Below are 17,500 nucleotides of genomic sequence, written 5' to 3'. Positions count from 1 at the left end.
CTTTTATGTTCCTTTTGATGGCATAGAAGGCCCTTCTTGCCTCGTCTCTCAGATCGTTCACAGCTTTGTGGAAGTTACCTGTGGAGTTGATGTTTAGGCTGAGGTATGTATAGTTGTTTGTGTGCTCTAGGGCAACAGTGTCTAGATGGAATTTGTATTTGTGGTCCTGGACCTTTTTTGGAACACCATTATTTTTGGTCTTACTGAGATTTACTGTCAGGGCCCAGGTCTGTCAGGGCCCAGGTCTGTCAGGGCCCAGGTCTGTCAGGGCCCAGGTCTGTCAGGTCCCAGGTCTGTCAGGGCCCAGGTCTGTCAGGTCCCAGGTCTGTCAGGTCCCAGGTCTGTCAGGGCCCAGGTCTGTCAGGGCCCAGGTCTGTCAGGGCCCAGGTCTGTCAGGTCCCAGGTCCCAGGTCTGTCAGAATATGTGCAGAAGATCTAGGTGCTGCTGTAGGCCCTCCTTGGTTGGGGACTCCTTGAAGCATCTGTCACGACTTCCTCGGGCGGCGATCGACGTCACCGGCTTTCTAGCCATCGCCGCTCCATTTTCATATCCATTTGTTGTGTCTTGTTCCCTGGTTTTCATCCATCTGTATTTATCTATTTGTTGTGTCTTGTTCCCTGCCTGGTTTTCATCCATCTGTATTTATCCATTTGTTGTGTCTTGTTCCCTGCCTGGTTTTCATCCATCTGTATTTATGTATTTATTCCTCTGTTCCCCATCATGTGTTATGTCTATTGGTGTTTTTGTTCCGCACATTTGTTCCGTGTTTTGGGCACTTTGTTTAGTTTTTTTGATATTTTAAAGGAATAAACTACCTGTTCACAACACTCTCAACTTCACCTTCCAGGGTGGGTTAGGGTTAGGGTTAGCCTAACCCACCTCCAGTACACATCAGGCACCATCAGCAAATGGTAGACATTTGACTTCACCTCCACATCAAGCACCATCAGCAAATGGTAGACATTTGACTTCACCTCCACATCGTGCTTCTACACCTGCATTGCTTGCTGTTTGGGGTTTTAGGCTGGGTTTCTGTACAGCACTTTGAGATATCAGCTGATGTACGAAGGGCTATATAAATAAATTTGATTTGATTTGATTTGATCAAGCACCATCAGCAAATGGTAGACATTTGACTTCAGATTCTTGTAGGGTGAGGACGGGTGCTGCAGACTGTTCTAGAGCAAATTAGTTGACATATGTTTAAAGAGGGTGGGGCTTAAGCTGCATCCCTGTCTCACCCCCTGGCCATGTGGAAAGAAATGTGCATGTTTTTTTGCCAATTGCACAATTGTTGTTTGTGTACATGTATGGATGTCATAATGTCGTATGTTTTTCCCCCCAACACAACTTTCCATCAATTTGTGTAACAGACCCTCGTGCCAGATTGAGTCGAAAGCTTTTTAAAAATCAACAAAGCATGAGAAGACTTTTCCTTTGTTTTGGTTTGTTTGTTTCTCATTTAGGGTGTGCAGGGTGAATACGTGGTCTGTTGTGCAGCAATTTGGTAAAAAGCCAATTTGACATTTGCTCAGTACATTGTTTTCACTGAGGAAATACACAAGTCTGCTGTTAATGATAATGCAGAGGATTTTCCCAAGGTTGCTGTTGACTCATATCCCATGGTAGTTATCGGGGTCAAATTTGTCTCCACTTTTGTGGATTGAGGTGACCAGTCTTTGGTTCCAAATATTGGGGAAGATGCCAGAGCTGAGGATGATGTTAAAAAGTTAAAAAGTTTAGCCAATTAGAATTTGTGATCTGTATATTTTATCATTTCATTTAGGATACCATCAACACCACAGGCCAAGGTAATTGGAGAATCCAGTGGGTTCTGGAATCCAGTGGGTTCTGGAATCCAGTGGGTTCTGGTCTTTAATAGTTGATTCTAAGATCTGTATGTGATCATGTATATGTTTTTGCTGTTTGTTCTTTGTTATAGAGACAAACAGATTGGAGAAGTGGTTTACCCAGACATCTCCATTTTGGATAGATAATTATTTGTGTCATTGTTTGTTTATTGTTTTCTGTTGCACCCCACCATTCCCGAGTCTTGTTCATCTCTCTCTCTCTCTCTAAGTCTCTCTCTCTCTCCCCCCTGTAGGATCATGGTTATCCAGTAGACCAGGGTTATGCTGTTGCACCCCACCATTCCCGAGCCTTGTTCATCTCTCTCTCTCTCTCCCTATGTCTCTCTCTCCCCCCTGTAGGATCATGGTTATCCAGTAGACCAGGGTTATGCTGTTGCACCCCACCATTCCCGAGCCTTGTTCATCTCTCTCTCTCTCTCCCTATGTCTCTCTCTCCCCCCTGTAGGATCATGGTTATCCAGTAGACCAGGGTTATGCTGTTGCACCCCACCATTCCCGAGCCTTGTTCATCTCTCTCTCTCTCTCCCTATGTCTCTCTCTCCCCCCTGTAGGATCATGGTATTCCAGTAGACCAGGGTTATGCTGTTGCACCCCACCATTCCCGAGTCTTGTTCATCTCTCTCTCTCTCTCTATGTCTCTCTCTCTCTCTATGTCTCTCTCTCTCTCCCCCCCTGTAGGATCATGGTATTCCAGTAGACCAGGGTTATGCTGTTGCACCCCACCATTCCCGAGTCTTGTTCATCTCTTTCTCTCTCTCTCTATGTCTCTCTCTCTCTCCCCCCTGTAGGATCATGGTTATGCTGTTGCACCCCACCATTCCCGAGCCTTGTTCATCTCTCTCTCTCTCCCTATGTCTCTCTCTCCCCCCTGTAGGATCATGGTATTCCAGTAGACCAGGGTTATGCTGTTGCACCCCACCATTCCCGAGTCTTGTTCATCTCTCTCTCTCTATGTCTCTCTCTCTCTCCCCCCTGTAGGATCATGGTATTCCAGTAGACCAGGGTTATGCTGTTGCTCCCCACCATTCCCGAGTCTTGTTCATCTCTCTCTCTATGTCTCTCTCTCTCTCCCCCCTGTAGGATCATGGTATTCCAGTAGACCAGGGTTATGCTGTTGCTCCCCACCATTCAGGAGTCTACCCTGTTCATCTCCAGCTGTATGAGACGTGGAGGAAGGTGTGGAACATCAGGGTTACATCTACTGAGGAATACCCTCACCTCAAACCTGCTAGATACCGCAAAGGATTCATACACAATGATATTATGGTGAGGAAACACTGGTACACTGCCGTCAGAAAGAATTCACACCCCTTGACTTTTTCCACGTTGTTGCATTACAGACTTTTTCTATACAGAATTTTAAATGGATTAAACGGAGAGATTTACACACAATACTCCATAATCTCAAAGTGTAATTATGTTTTTCCAAATTTTTCTAAATTAATAAAAAATGAAAAAAGGTGAAAAGTTTGAATCAATATTCAACCTCTTTGTTATGAATGCTCGAAACCATTTAGAACACTTGGACCATTTAGAACACTCGGAACATTTAGAACACTCTGAACATTTAGAACACTCTGAACATTTAGAACACTCTGAACATTTAGAACACTCTGAACATTTAGAACACTCTGAACATTTAGAACACTCTGAACATTTAGAACACTCTGAACATTTAGAATGCTCTGAACATTTAGAACACTCAGACATTTAGAACACTCAGACTCAATAAGTTCAGGAGTGAAGATATGCTTAAAAAGTCACATTATAAGTGCCATGGACTCAATCTGTGTGCAATTATAGTGTTTAACATTATATTTGAATTACTACCTCATCTCTGTACCCCCTCACATACAATTATCTGTAAGGTCCCTTCAGTCGAAGAGTGAATTTCAAACACAGTTTAAACCACAAAGACCAGGGAGGTTTTCCATACCTTGCAAAGAAGGACACCGATTGGTAGATGGGTAAAAATGAAAAAAGCTTGGTGAAGTTATTAATTACACTTTGGATGGTGTATCAATACACCCAGTCACTACAAAGATACAGGCGTCCTTCCTAACTCAGTTGCCGGAGAGGAAGGAAACTGCTCAGAGATTTAACCATGAGACCAATGGTGACTTTAAAACAGTTACAGAGTTTAATGATGGGAGAAAGGTGAGGATGGATCAACAACATTGTCGTTACTCCACAACACTGACCTAAATGACAGAGTGAAACGAAGTAAGCCTGTACAGAGCACAACTATTCCAAAACATGCATCCTGTTTGCAACAAGTCACTAAATTTATACAAGAAATGTTGCAAAGCAATTAACTTTTTGTCCTGAATACAAAGTGTTATGTTTGGGACAAATGCAATACAACACATTACTGAGTATCACTCTCCATATTTTCAAGCATAGTGGTGGCTGCATCATGTTATGGGGTATGCTTGTCATCGTTCAGGATAAAAAAGAAACGGAATGGAGCAAAATCCTAGAGGAGAACCTGGTTCACTCTGCTTTCCACCAGACACTGGGAGATGAATTCACCTTTCAGCCGGACAATAACCTAAAACACAAGGGCAGAGGGAATAAGTGTAGGGGTATGAATACTGTCTGAAGCCACTGTGTATTTCAGTGTCAGCTATATCAGTGTAGGCAGTTGGTTTGGTCAAATAGTTCTGTGTGTATCTCTTCACTTAACCTCTCATCTCCCCTCCCATCTCAAATCAAATGTATTTATATAGCCCTTCTTAGATCAGCTGATATCTCAAAGTGCTGTACAGAAACCCAGCCTAAAACCCCAAACAGCAAGCAATGCAGGTGTAGAAGCACGGTGGCTAGGAAAAACTCCCTAGAAAGGCCAAAACCTAGGAAGAAACCTAGAGAGGAACCAGGCTATGTGGGGTGGCCAGTCCACTTCTGGCTGTGCCGGGTGGAGATTATAACAGAACATGGCCAAGATGTTCAAATGTTCATAAATGACCAGCATGGTCAAATAATAATAATCACAGTAGTTGTCGAGGGTGCAGCAAGTCAGCAGCAAGTCAGCACCTCAGGAATAAATGTCAGTTGGCTTTTCATAGCCGATCATTCAGAGTATCTCTACCACTCCTGCTGTCTCTAGAGAGTTGAAAACAGCAGAACAGTTGAAACTGGAGCAGCAGCACGGCCAGGTGGACTGGGGACAGCAAGGAGTCATCATGCCAGGTAGTCCTGAGGCATGGTCCTAGGGCTCAGGTCCTCCGAGAGAGAGAAAGAAAGAGAGAAAGAGAGAATTAGAGAGAGGACACTTAAATTCACACCGGATAAGACAGGAGAAGTACTCCAGATATAACAAACTGACCCTAGCCCCCGACACATAAACTACTGCAGCATAAATACTGGAGGCTGAGACGGGAGGGGTCAGGAGACACTGTGGCCCCATCCGAGGACACCCCCGGACAGGGCCAAACAGGAAGGATATAACCCCACCCCACTTTGCCAAAGCGCAGCCCCCACACCACTAGAGGGATATCTTCAACCACCAACTTACCATCCTGAGACAAGGCCGAGTATAGCCCACAAAGATCTCCGCAACGGCACAACCCAAGGGGGGGCGCCAACCCAGACAGGAAGATCACATCAGTGACTCTACCCACTCAAGTGATGCACCCCTCCTAGGGATGGTTTTGAAGAGCACCAGTAAGCCAGTGACTCAGCCCCTATAATAGGGTTAGAGGCAGAGAATCCCAGTGGAAAGAGGGGAACCGGCCAGGCAGAGGCAGCAAGGGTGGTTCGTTGCTCCAGAGCCTTTCCGTTCACCTTCACAGTCCTGGGTCAGACTACACTCATTCATAAGACCCACTGAAGAGATGAGTCTTCAGTAAAGACTTAAAGGTTGAGACCGAGTTTGCGTCTCTGACATGGGTAGGCAGACCGTTCCATAAAAATGGAGCTCTATAGGAGAAAGCCCTGCCTCCAGCTGTTTGCTTAGAAACTCTAGGGACAATTAGGAGGCCTGCGTCTTGTGACCGTAGCGTACGTGTAGGTATGTACGGCAGGACCAAATCAGAAAGGTAGGTAGGAGCAAGCCCATGTAATACTTTGTATTAGTAAAACCTTGAAATCAGCCCTTGCCTTAACAGGAAGGCTAGCACGGGAGTAATATGATCACATTTTTGGGTTCTAGTCAGGATTCTAGCAGCCGTATTTAGCACTAACTGCAGTTAGTCTATCTGTCCTCTCCTCTCCTAATTTACAATTCTGTGGTTTTTTGTATGTGTGTGTGTGTGTGTGTGTGTGTGTGTGTGTGTGTGTGTGTGTGTGTGTGTGTGTGTGTGTGTGTGTGTGTGTGTGTGTGTGTGTGTGTGTGTGTGTGTGTGTGTGTGTGTGTGTGTGTGTGTGTAGGTGCTGCCGCGTCAGACGTGTGGATTGTTCACACACACCATTTACTATAAGGACTATCCTGGAGGACCTAAAGAACTGGACAACAGCATCATGGGAGGAGAACTGTTCCTGACTGTCCTACTGAACCCAGTGAGTTAACTCCTTACTGTCCTACTGAACCCAGTGAGCTAACTCCTTACTGTCCTACTGAACCCAGTGAGTTAACTCCTTACTGTCCTACTGAACCCAGTGAGCTAACTCCTTACTGTCCTACTGAACCCAGTGAGTTAACACACACACACCCCGTCCCCTCACTCACACACACACAAACAGAGAGAGAGAGAGAGAGAGAGAGAGATTTGGTATTGAGCAAAACAGGAACATTTGGCTTCAAATTCAAAAGGAAATGATCTCAACAGAGAAAAATGTCCTCCTGTGTGCTTCCTATATCCCCCCACTAGAATCCCCATACTTTAATGAAGACAGCTTCTCCATCCTGGAGGGGGAAATCAATCATTTCCAGGCCCAGGGACATGTACTAGTCTGTGGCGACCTAAATGCAAGAACTGGACCAGAACCTGACACCCTCAGCACACAGGGGACAAACACCTACCTGGAGGTGACAGCATTCCCTCCCCATATGCCCCCCTAGGCACAACTACAACAACACAACCAACAAAAACGGGTCACAACTCCTGCAGCTCTGTTACATCCTGGGTATGTACATAGTCAATGGTAGGCTTGGAGGGGACTCCTACGGTAGGTTCACCTATAGCTCATCTCTAGGCAGTAGTATTGTAGACTACTTTATCACCGACCTCAACCCAGAGTCTCTCAGAGTGTTCACAGTCAGCCCACTGACCTCAACCCAGAGTCTCTCTGAGCGTTCACAGTCAGCCCACTGACCTCAACCCAGAGTCTCTCTGAGTGTTCACAGTCAGCCCACTGACCTCAACCCAGCATCTCTCAGAGCGTTCACAGTCAGTCCACTGACCTCAACCCAGCATCTCTCAGAGTGTTCACAGTCAGTCCACTGACCTCAACCCAGCATCTCTCAGAGCGTTCACAGTCAGTCCACTGACCTTAACCCAGAGTCTCTCAGAGTGTTCACAGTCAGTCCACTGACCTTAACCCAGAGTCTCTCAGAGCGTTCACAGTCAGCCCACTGACCTCAACCCACCCAGAGTCTCTCAGAGCGTTCACAGTCAGTCCACTGACCTCAACCCAGAGTCTCTCAGTGTTCACAGTCAGCCCACTGACCTCAATCCAGAGTCTCTCAGAGCGTTCACAGTCAGTCCACTGACCTTAACCCAGAGTTTCTCAGAGTGTTCACAGTCAGCCCACTGACCTCAACCCACCCAGAGTCTCTCAGAGCGTTCACAGTCAGCCCACTGACCTCAACCCAGAGTCTCTCAGAGCGTTCACAGTCAGTCCACTGACCTCAACCCAGAGTCTCTCAGAGCGTTCACAGTCAGTCCACTGACCTCAACCCAGAGTCTCTGAGAGCGTTCACAGTCAGTCCACTGACCTCAATCCAGAGTCTCTCAGAGCGTTCACAGTCAGCCCACTGACCTCAACCCAGAGTCTCTCAGAGCGTTCACAGTCAGTCCACTGACCTTAACCCAGAGTCTCTCAGAGTGTTCACAGTCAGCCCACTGACCTTAACCCAGAGTCTCTCAGAGCGTTCACAGTCAGCCCACTGACCTCAACCCACCCAGAGTCTCTCAGAGCGTTCACAGTCAGTCCACTGACCTCAACCCAGAGTCTCTCAGAGTGTTCACAGTCAGCCCACTGACCTCAACCCAGCATCTCTCAGAGCGTTCACAGTCAGTCCACTGACCTCAACCCAGCATCTCTCAGAGTGTTCACAGTCAGTCCACTGACCTCAACCCAGCATCTCTCAGAGCGTTCACAGTCAGTCCACTGACCTTAACCCAGAGTCTCTCAGAGTGTTCACAGTCAGTCCACTGACCTTAACCCAGAGTCTCTCAGAGCGTTCACAGTCAGCCCACTGACCTCAACCCACCCAGAGTCTCTCAGAGCGTTCACAGTCAGTCCACTGACCTCAACCCAGAGTCTCTCAGTGTTCACAGTCAGCCCACTGACCTCAATCCAGAGTCTCTCAGAGCGTTCACAGTCAGTCCACTGACCTTAACCCAGAGTTTCTCAGAGTGTTCACAGTCAGCCCACTGACCTCAACCCACCCAGAGTCTCTCAGAGCGTTCACAGTCAGTCCACTGACCTCAATCCAGAGTCTCTCAGAGCGTTCACAGTCAGCCCACTGACCTCAACCCAGAGTCTCTCAGAGCGTTCACAGTCAGTCCACTGACCTTAACCCAGAGTCTCTCAGAGTGTTCACAGTCAGCCCACTGACCTTAACCCAGAGTCTCTCAGAGCGTTCACAGTCAGCCCACTGACCTCAACCCACCCAGAGTCTCTCAGAGCGTTCACAGTCAGTCCACTGACCTCAACCCAGAGTCTCTCAGAGTGTTCACAGTCAGCCCACTGACCTCAACCCAGCATCTCTCAGAGCGTTCACAGTCAGTCCACTGACCTCAACCCAGCATCTCTCAGAGTGTTCACAGTCAGTCCACTGACCTCAACCCAGCATCTCTCAGAGCGTTCACAGTCAGTCCACTGACCTTAACCCAGAGTCTCTCAGAGTGTTCACAGTCAGTCCACTGACCTTAACCCAGAGTCTCTCAGAGCGTTCACAGTCAGCCCACTGACCTCAACCCACCCAGAGTCTCTCAGAGCGTTCACAGTCAGTCCACTGACCTCAACCCAGAGTCTCTCAGTGTTCACAGTCAGCCCACTGACCTCAATCCAGAGTCTCTCAGAGCGTTCACAGTCAGTCCACTGACCTTAACCCAGAGTTTCTCAGAGTGTTCACAGTCAGCCCACTGACCTCAACTCACCCAGAGTCTCTCAGAGCGTTCACAGTCAGCCCACTGACCTTAACCCAGAGTCTCTCAGAGGGTTCACAGTCAGCCCACTGACCTTAACCCAGAGTCTCTCAGAGGGTTCACAGTCAGCCCACTGACACCCCTATCAGACCACAGCAAAATCACAGTCTACTTGAACAGAGCAATACTCAATCATGAGGCACCAAAGCCAAAGGAACTGAGTAACATTAAGAAATACTATAGATGGAAGGAAAGTAGTGTGGAAATTTACCAAAAGACAATTAGGCAACAACAAATTCAATCCCCTTTAGACAACTTCCTGGACAAAATGTGAGAACTCATGAGAGCCAGTTTCATCAAATAAATATTTTTTTGCGACTGCACTTGAAGAAACTTTAAACGTTCTTGAAATGTTCCGTATTGACTGACCTTCTTGTCTTAACTTGATGATGGACTGTTGTTTCTCTTTGCTTATTTGAGCTGTTCTTGCCATTATATGTGACTAACCGACTCAAATCGGTCTTATGTAGCAAAATATTTAAAAAAAAAAGTTTTACACTGGATAAAAGTGGAGACTCAGAGCTAGAAAATGGTATATCATACACTGCCTTTTTGAGGAACAATGGGAAAGTTATTCTGCTTTGAAAGTTGATAAACTTGTAAACTATTTTTTTGAGAAAAGGGCCTTTGAATGTTTTGGTAAGAGAGAGCTGTTTGTCTAAACCCATTCAGCATCGTTCACACCCTCTAAACTTTAGTCCCACCCATTCAGCATCGTTCACACCCTCTAAACTTTAGTCCCACCCATTCAGCATCGTTCACACCCTCTAAACTTTAGCCCCACCCATTCAGCATCGTTCACACCCTCTAAAGCTTTAGCCCCACCCATTCAGCATCGTTCACACCCTCTAAACTTTAGCCCCACCCATCTCTTTAAGGAATCACATGAGAGGCCATGTGCTAAACAGTGAGTAGTGGCGGGTGGTAGCCTAGTGGTAGCCTAGTGGCGGGTGGTAGCTAGTAGAGCGTTGGACTGAATGACTTAAAAGTTGCAAGATCGAATCTCTGAGCCGACAAGGTAAAGATCTGTCGTTCTGCCCCTGAACAAGGCAGTTAACCCACTGTTCCTAGACCAGTTAACCCACTGTTCCTAGACCAGTTAACCCACTGTTCCACTGTTCCTAGACCAGTTAACCCACTGTTCCTAGACCAGTTAACCCACTGTTCCTAGACCAGTTAACCCACTGTTCCTAGACCAGTTTACCCACTGTTCCACTGTTCCTAGACCAGTTAACCCACTGTTCCTAGACCAGTTAACCCACTGTTCCTAAGCCAGTTAACCCACTGTTCCTAGACCAGTTAACCCACTGTTCCTAGACCAATTAACCCACTGTTCCTAGACCAGTTAACCCACTGTTCCTAGACCAGTTATCCCACTGTTCCTAGACCAGTTATCCCACTGTTCCTAGACCAGTTTACCCACTGTTCCATTGTTCCTAGACCAGTTAAACCACTGTTCCTAGACCAGTTAACCCACTGTTCCACTGTTCCTAGACCAGTTAACCCACTGTTCCTAGACCAGTTACCCCACTGTTCCTAGACCAGTTAACCCACTGTTCCTAGACCAGTTAACCCACTGTTCCTAGACCAGTTAACCCACTGTTCCTAGACCAGTTAACCCACTGTTCCACTGTTCCTAGACCAGTCCTAGGCCTGTTGTTTTCCAAACTCTGTTGATCGCCGTTTCCCCGTCACTGTCATCAGAAGACTAGAATATCTTCTTCAATTCAAAATGTTTTTAACTAAATCAGAGATTTCCTCATCGTCTGATTCGTTTTTAGAAAGGGTTTGACTGGTAGTGTATTTACAGTAGAAAGGGTTTGACTGGTAGTGTATTTACAGTAGAAAGGGTTTGACTGGTAGTGTATTTACAGTAGAAAGGGTTTGACTGGTAGTGTATTTACAGTAGAAAGGGTTTGACTGGTAGTGTATTTACAGTAGAAAGGGTTTGACTGGTAGGGTATTTACTGTAGAAAGGGTTTGACTGGTAGGGTATTTACAGTAGAAAGGGTTTGACTGGTAGTGTATTTACAGTAGAAAGGGTTTGACTGGTAGTGTATTTACAGTAGAAAGGGTGTGACTGGTAGGGTATTTACAGTAGAAATGGTTTGACTGGTAGTGTATTTACAGTAGAAAGGGTTTGACTGGTAGTGTATTTACAGTAGAAAGGGTTTGACTGGTAGTGTATTTACAGTAGAAAGGGTTTGACTGGTAGTGTATTTACAGTAGAAAGGGTTTGACTGGTAGGGTATTTACAGTAGAAAGGGTTTGACTGGTAGTGTATTTACAGTAGAAAGGGTTTGACTGGTAGTGTATTTACAGTAGAAAGGGTTTGAGTGGTAGTGTATTTACAGTAGAAAGGGTTTGACTGGTAGTGTATTTACAGTAGAAAGGGTTTGACTGGTAGTGTATTTACAGTAGAAAGGGTTTGACTGGTAGTGTATTTACAGTAGAAAGGGTTTGACTGGTAGTGTATTTACTGTAGAAAGGGTTTGACTGGTAGTGTATTTACAGTAGAAAGGGTTTGACTGGTAGTGTATTTACAGTAGAAAGGGTTTGACTGGTAGTGTATTTACAGTAGAAAGGGTTTGACTGGTAGTGTATTTACAGTAGAAAGGGTTTGACTGGTAGTGTATTTACTGTAGCAAGGGTTTGACTGGTAGTGTATTTACAGTAGAAAGGGTTTGACTGGTAGTGTATTTACTGTAGAAAGGGTTTGACTGGTAGGGTATTTACAGTAGAAAGGGTTTGACTGGTAGTGTATTTACAGTAGAAAGGGTTTGACTGGTAGTGTATTTACAGTAGAAAGGGTTTGACTGGTAGTGTATTTACAGTAGAAAGGGTTTGACTGGTAGTGTATTTACAGTAGAAAGGGTTTGACTGGTAGTGTATTTACAGTAGAAAGGGTTTGACTGGTAGTGTATTTACAGTAGAAAGGGTTTGACTGGTAGTGTATTTACAGTAGAAAGAGTTTGACTGGTAGTGTATTTACAGTAGCAAGGGTTTGACTGGTAGTGTATTTACAGTAGAAAGGGTTTGACTGGTAGTGTATTTACTGTAGAAAGGGTTTGACTGGTAGTGTATTTACAGTAGAAAGGGTTTGACTGGTAGGGTATTTACAGTAGAAAGGGTTTGACTGGTAGTGTATTTACAGTAGAAAGGGTTTGACTGGTAGTGTATTTACAGTAGAAAGGGTTTGACTGGTAGGGTATTTACAGTAGAAAGGGTTTGACTGGTAGTGTATTTACTGTAGAAAGGGTTTGACTGGTAGTGTATTTACAGTAGAAAGGGTTTGACTGGTAGTGTATTTACAGTAGAAATGGTTTGACTGGTAGTGTATTTACAGTAGAAAGGGTTTGAGTGGTAGGGTATTTACAGTAGAAAGGGTTTGACTGGTAGTGTATTTACAGTAGAAAGGGTTTGAGTGGTAGGGTATTTACAGTAGAAAGGGTTTGACTGGTAGTGTATTTACAGTAGAAAGGGTTTGACTGGTAGTGTATTTACAGTAGAAAGGGTTTGACTGGTAGTGTATTTACAGTAGAAAGGGTTTGACTGGTAGTGTATTTACTGTAGAAAGGGTTTGACTGGTAGTGTATTTACTGTAGAAAGGGTTTGAGTGGTAGGGTATTTACAGTAGAAAGGGTTTGACTGGTAGTGTATTTACTGTAGAAAGGGTTTGGAAAAAGTTGATTGAAAGCATTTATACATAAAACAACAAAACTAAACAAAATGGTGGACAAGTTTGTTCTTTCTAACTGTTGTTTCCATTAGTTGGAATTACATCATCAGGTCTGTTTTAGCAGCACACACTAGTCTATAATTTATAGTCTTTATACTTTATACTACATTCTCATAATAAGGATTTAAATAATGAATATAATTGATCTGAAATTCTAGTAATACAAACCGGGGACCGAGAGACTGAAAAACAGCTTCTATCTCAAGGCCATCAGACTGTTAAACAGCCACTACTAACATTGAGTGGCTGCTGCCAACACACTGACTCAAATCTCTGGCCATCAGACTGTTAAACAGCCACTACTAACATTGAGTGGCTGCTGCCAACACACTGACTCAAATCTCTGGCCATCAGACTGTTAAACAGCCACTACTAACATTGAGTGGCTGCTGCCAACACACTGACTCAAATCTCTGGCCATCAGACTGTTAAACAGCCACTACTAACATTGAGTGGCTGCTGCCAACACACTGACTCAACTCTCTGGCCATCAGACTGTTAAACAGCCACTACTAACATTGAGTGGCTGCTGCCAACACACTGACTCAACTCTCTGGCCATCAGACTGTTAAACAGCCACTACTAACATTGAGTGGCTGCTGCCAACACACTGACTCAACTCTCTATCTCAAGGCCATCAGACTGTTAAACAGCCACTACTAACATTGAGTGGCTGCTGCCAACACACTGACTCAACTCTCTATCTCAAGGCCATCAGACTGTTAAACAGCCACCACTAACATTGAGTGGCTGCTGCCAACACACTGACTCAACTCTCTGTCTCAAGGCCATCAGGCTGTTAAACAGCCACCACTAACATTGAGTGGCTGCTGCCAACACACTGACTCAACTCTCTGTCTCAAGGCCATCAGACTGTTAAACAGCCACCACTAACATTGAGTGGCTGCTGTCAACATACTGACTCAAATCTCTGTCTCAAGGCCATCAGACTGTTAAACAGCCACCACTAACATTGAGTGGCTGCTGCCAACACACTGACTCAACTCTCTGTCTCCAAGCCATCAGACTGTTAAACAGCCACCACTAACATTGAGTGGCTGCTGCCAACACACTGACTCAACTCTCTGTCTCCAAGCCATCAGACTGTTAAACAGCCACCACTAACATTGAGTGGCTGCTGCCAACATACTGACTCAACTCTCTGTCTCAAGGCCATCAGACTGTTAAACAGCCACCACTAACATAGAGTGGCTGCTGCCAACACACTGACTCAACTCTCTGTCTCCAAGCCATCAGACTGTTAACCAGCCACCACTAACATTGAGTGGCTGCTGCCAACACACTGACTCAAATCTCTGTCTCAAGGTCATGAGACTGTTAAACAGCCACCACTAACATAGAGTGGCTGCTGCCAACACACTGACTCAACTCTCTGTCTCCAAGCCATCAGACTGTTAACCAGCCATCACTAACATTGAGTGGCTGCTGCCAACACACTGACTCAACTCTCTATCTCAAGGCCATCAGACTGTTAAACAGCCACTACTAACATTGATTGGCTGCTGCCAACATACTGACTCAACTCTCTGTCTCAAGGCCATCAGACTGTTAAACAGCCACCACTAACATTGAGTGGCTGCTGCCAACACACTGACTCAAATCTCTGTCTCCAAGCCATCAGACTGTTAACCAGCCATCACTAACATTGAGTGGCTGCTGCCAACATACTGACTCAACTCTCTGTCTCAAGGCCATCAGACTGTTAAACAGCCATCACTAACATTGAGTGGCTGCTGCCAACATACTGACTCAAATCTCTGTCTCAAGGCCATCAGACTGTTAAACAGCCACCACTAACATTGAGTGGCTGCTGTCAACATACTGACTCAAATCTCTGTCTCCAAGCCATCAGACTGTTAAACAGCCACCACTAACATTGAGTGGCTGCTGCCAACATACTGACTCAAATCTCTGTCTCCAAGCCATCAGACTGTTAAACAGCCACCACTAACATTGAGTGGCTGCTGCCAACACACTGACTCAAATCTCTGTCTCCAAGCCATCAGACTGTTAAACAGCCACCACTAACATTGAGTGGCTGCTGCCAACACACTGACTCAAATCTCTGTCTCCAAGCCATCAGACTGTTAACCAGCCATCACTAACATTGAGTGGCTGCTGCCAACATACTGACTCAACTCTCTGTCTCAAGGCCATCAGACTGTTAAACAGCCATCACTAACATTGAGTGGCTGCTGCCAACATACTGACTCAAATCTCTGTCTCAAGGCCATCAGACTGTTAAACAGCCACCACTAACATTGAGTGGCTGCTGTCAACATACTGACTCAAATCTCTGTCTCCAAGCCATCAGACTGTTAAACAGCCACCACTAACATTGAGTGGCTGCTGCCAACATACTGACTCAAATCTCTGTCTCCAAGCCATCAGACTGTTAAACAGCCACCACTAACATTGAGTGGCTGCTGTCAACATACTGACTCAAATCTCTGTCTCAAGGCCATCAGACTGTTAAACAGCCACCACTAACATTGAGTGGCTGCTGCCAACACACTGACTCAACTCTCTATCTCAAGGCCATCAGACTGTTAAACAGCCACCACTAACATTGAGTGGCTGCTGCCAACACACTGACTCAACTCTCTATCTCAAGGCCATCAGACTGTTAAACAGCCACCACTAACATTGAGTGGCTGCTGTCAACATACTGACTCAAATCTCTGTCTCAAGGCCATCAGACTGTTAAACAGCCACCACTAACATTGAGTGGCTGCTGCCAACACACTGACTCAACTCTCTGTCTCCAAGCCATCAGACTGTTAAACAGCCACCACTAACATTGAGTGGCTGCTGCCAACACACTGACTCAACTCTCTGTCTCCAAGCCATCAGACTGTTAAACAGCCACCACTAACATTGAGTGGCTGCTGCCAACATACTGACTCAACTCTCTGTCTCAAGGCCATCAGACTGTTAAACAGCCACCACTAACATAGAGTGGCTGCTGCCAACACACTGACTCAACTCTCTGTCTCCAAGCCATCAGACTGTTAACCAGCCACCACTAACATTGAGTGGCTGCTGCCAACACACTGACTCAAATCTCTGTCTCAAGGTCATGAGACTGTTAAACAGCCACCACTAACATAGAGTGGCTGCTGCCAACACACTGACTCAACTCTCTGTCTCCAAGCCATCAGACTGTTAACCAGCCATCACTAACATTGAGTGGCTGCTGCCAACACACTGACTCAACTCTCTATCTCAAGGCCATCAGACTGTTAAACAGCCACTACTAACATTGATTGGCTGCTGCCAACATACTGACTCAACTCTCTGTCTCAAGGCCATCAGACTGTTAAACAGCCACCACTAACATTGAGTGGCTGCTGCCAACACACTGACTCAAATCTCTGTCTCCAAGCCATCAGACTGTTAACCAGCCATCACTAACATTGAGTGGCTGCTGCCAACATACTGACTCAACTCTCTGTCTCAAGGCCATCAGACTGTTAAACAGCCATCACTAACATTGAGTGGCTGCTGCCAACATACTGACTCAAATCTCTGTCTCAAGGCCATCAGACTGTTAAACAGCCACCACTAACATTGAGTGGCTGCTGTCAACATACTGACTCAAATCTCTGTCTCCAAGCCATCAGACTGTTAAACAGCCACCACTAACATTGAGTGGCTGCTGCCAACATACTGACTCAAATCTCTGTCTCCAAGCCATCAGACTGTTAAACAGCCACCACTAACATTGAGTGGCTGCTGCCAACACACTGACTCAAATCTCTGTCTCCAAGCCATCAGACTGTTAAACAGCCACCACTAACATTGAGTGGCTGCTGCCAACACACTGACTCAAATCTCTGTCTCCAAGCCATCAGACTGTTAACCAGCCATCACTAACATTGAGTGGCTGCTGCCAACATACTGACTCAACTCTCTGTCTCAAGGCCATCAGACTGTTAAACAGCCATCACTAACATTGAGTGGCTGCTGCCAACATACTGACTCAAATCTCTGTCTCAAGGCCATCAGACTGTTAACCAGCCACCACTAACATTGAGTGGCTGCTGTCAACACACTGACTCAACTCTCTGTCTCAAGGCCTTCAGACTGTTAACCAGCCACCACTAACATTGAGTGGCTGCTGCCAACACACTGACTCAACTCTCTGTCTCAAGGCCTTCAGACTGTTAACCAGCCACCACTAACATTGAGTGGCTGCTGCCAACACACTGACTCAAATCTCTGTCTCCAAGCCATCAGACTGTTAAACAGCCACCATTAACATTGAGTGGCTGCTGCCAACACACTGACTCAAATCTCTGTCTCCAAGCCATCAGACTGTTAAACAGCCACCACTAACATAGAGTGGCTGCTGCCAACATACTGACTCAACTCTCTGTCTCCAAGCCATCAGACTGTTAAACAGCCACCACTAACATAGAGTGGCTGCTGCCAACATACTGACTCAACTCTCTGGCCACTTTAATAATTAAAAACTGCATGTAATAAATGTATCACTTGTCACTAAATAACACCACTTTATATAATGTTTACATACCCTACATTACTCATC

General features: G+C 45.7%; 1 protein-coding gene across 1 annotated transcript in view; it reads left to right on the top strand.

Annotated features, from left to right (window-relative positions):
• Nucleotides 1–17,500, top strand: part of LOC116372070 (bifunctional heparan sulfate N-deacetylase/N-sulfotransferase 4) — a 75,110-nt gene that overhangs the window by 28,543 nt on the left and 29,067 nt on the right. The window contains exons 8-9 of the mRNA XM_031821148.1: nt 2,953–3,138; nt 6,244–6,372. Of these exons, the coding sequence (XP_031677008.1) occupies nt 2,953–3,138; nt 6,244–6,372 (315 nt within the window). The remainder of the gene's footprint in view (nt 1–2,952; nt 3,139–6,243; nt 6,373–17,500) is intronic.

The sequence above is a fragment of the Oncorhynchus kisutch genome, unplaced genomic scaffold (genome assembly GCF_002021735.2).
Source record: "Oncorhynchus kisutch isolate 150728-3 unplaced genomic scaffold, Okis_V2 scaffold3885, whole genome shotgun sequence".
NCBI classification, from domain to species: Eukaryota; Metazoa; Chordata; class Actinopteri; order Salmoniformes; family Salmonidae; genus Oncorhynchus; species Oncorhynchus kisutch.
Note: the sequence above shows the minus strand (reverse complement) of the source record. Positions and strands in the feature narration are given on the sequence as shown.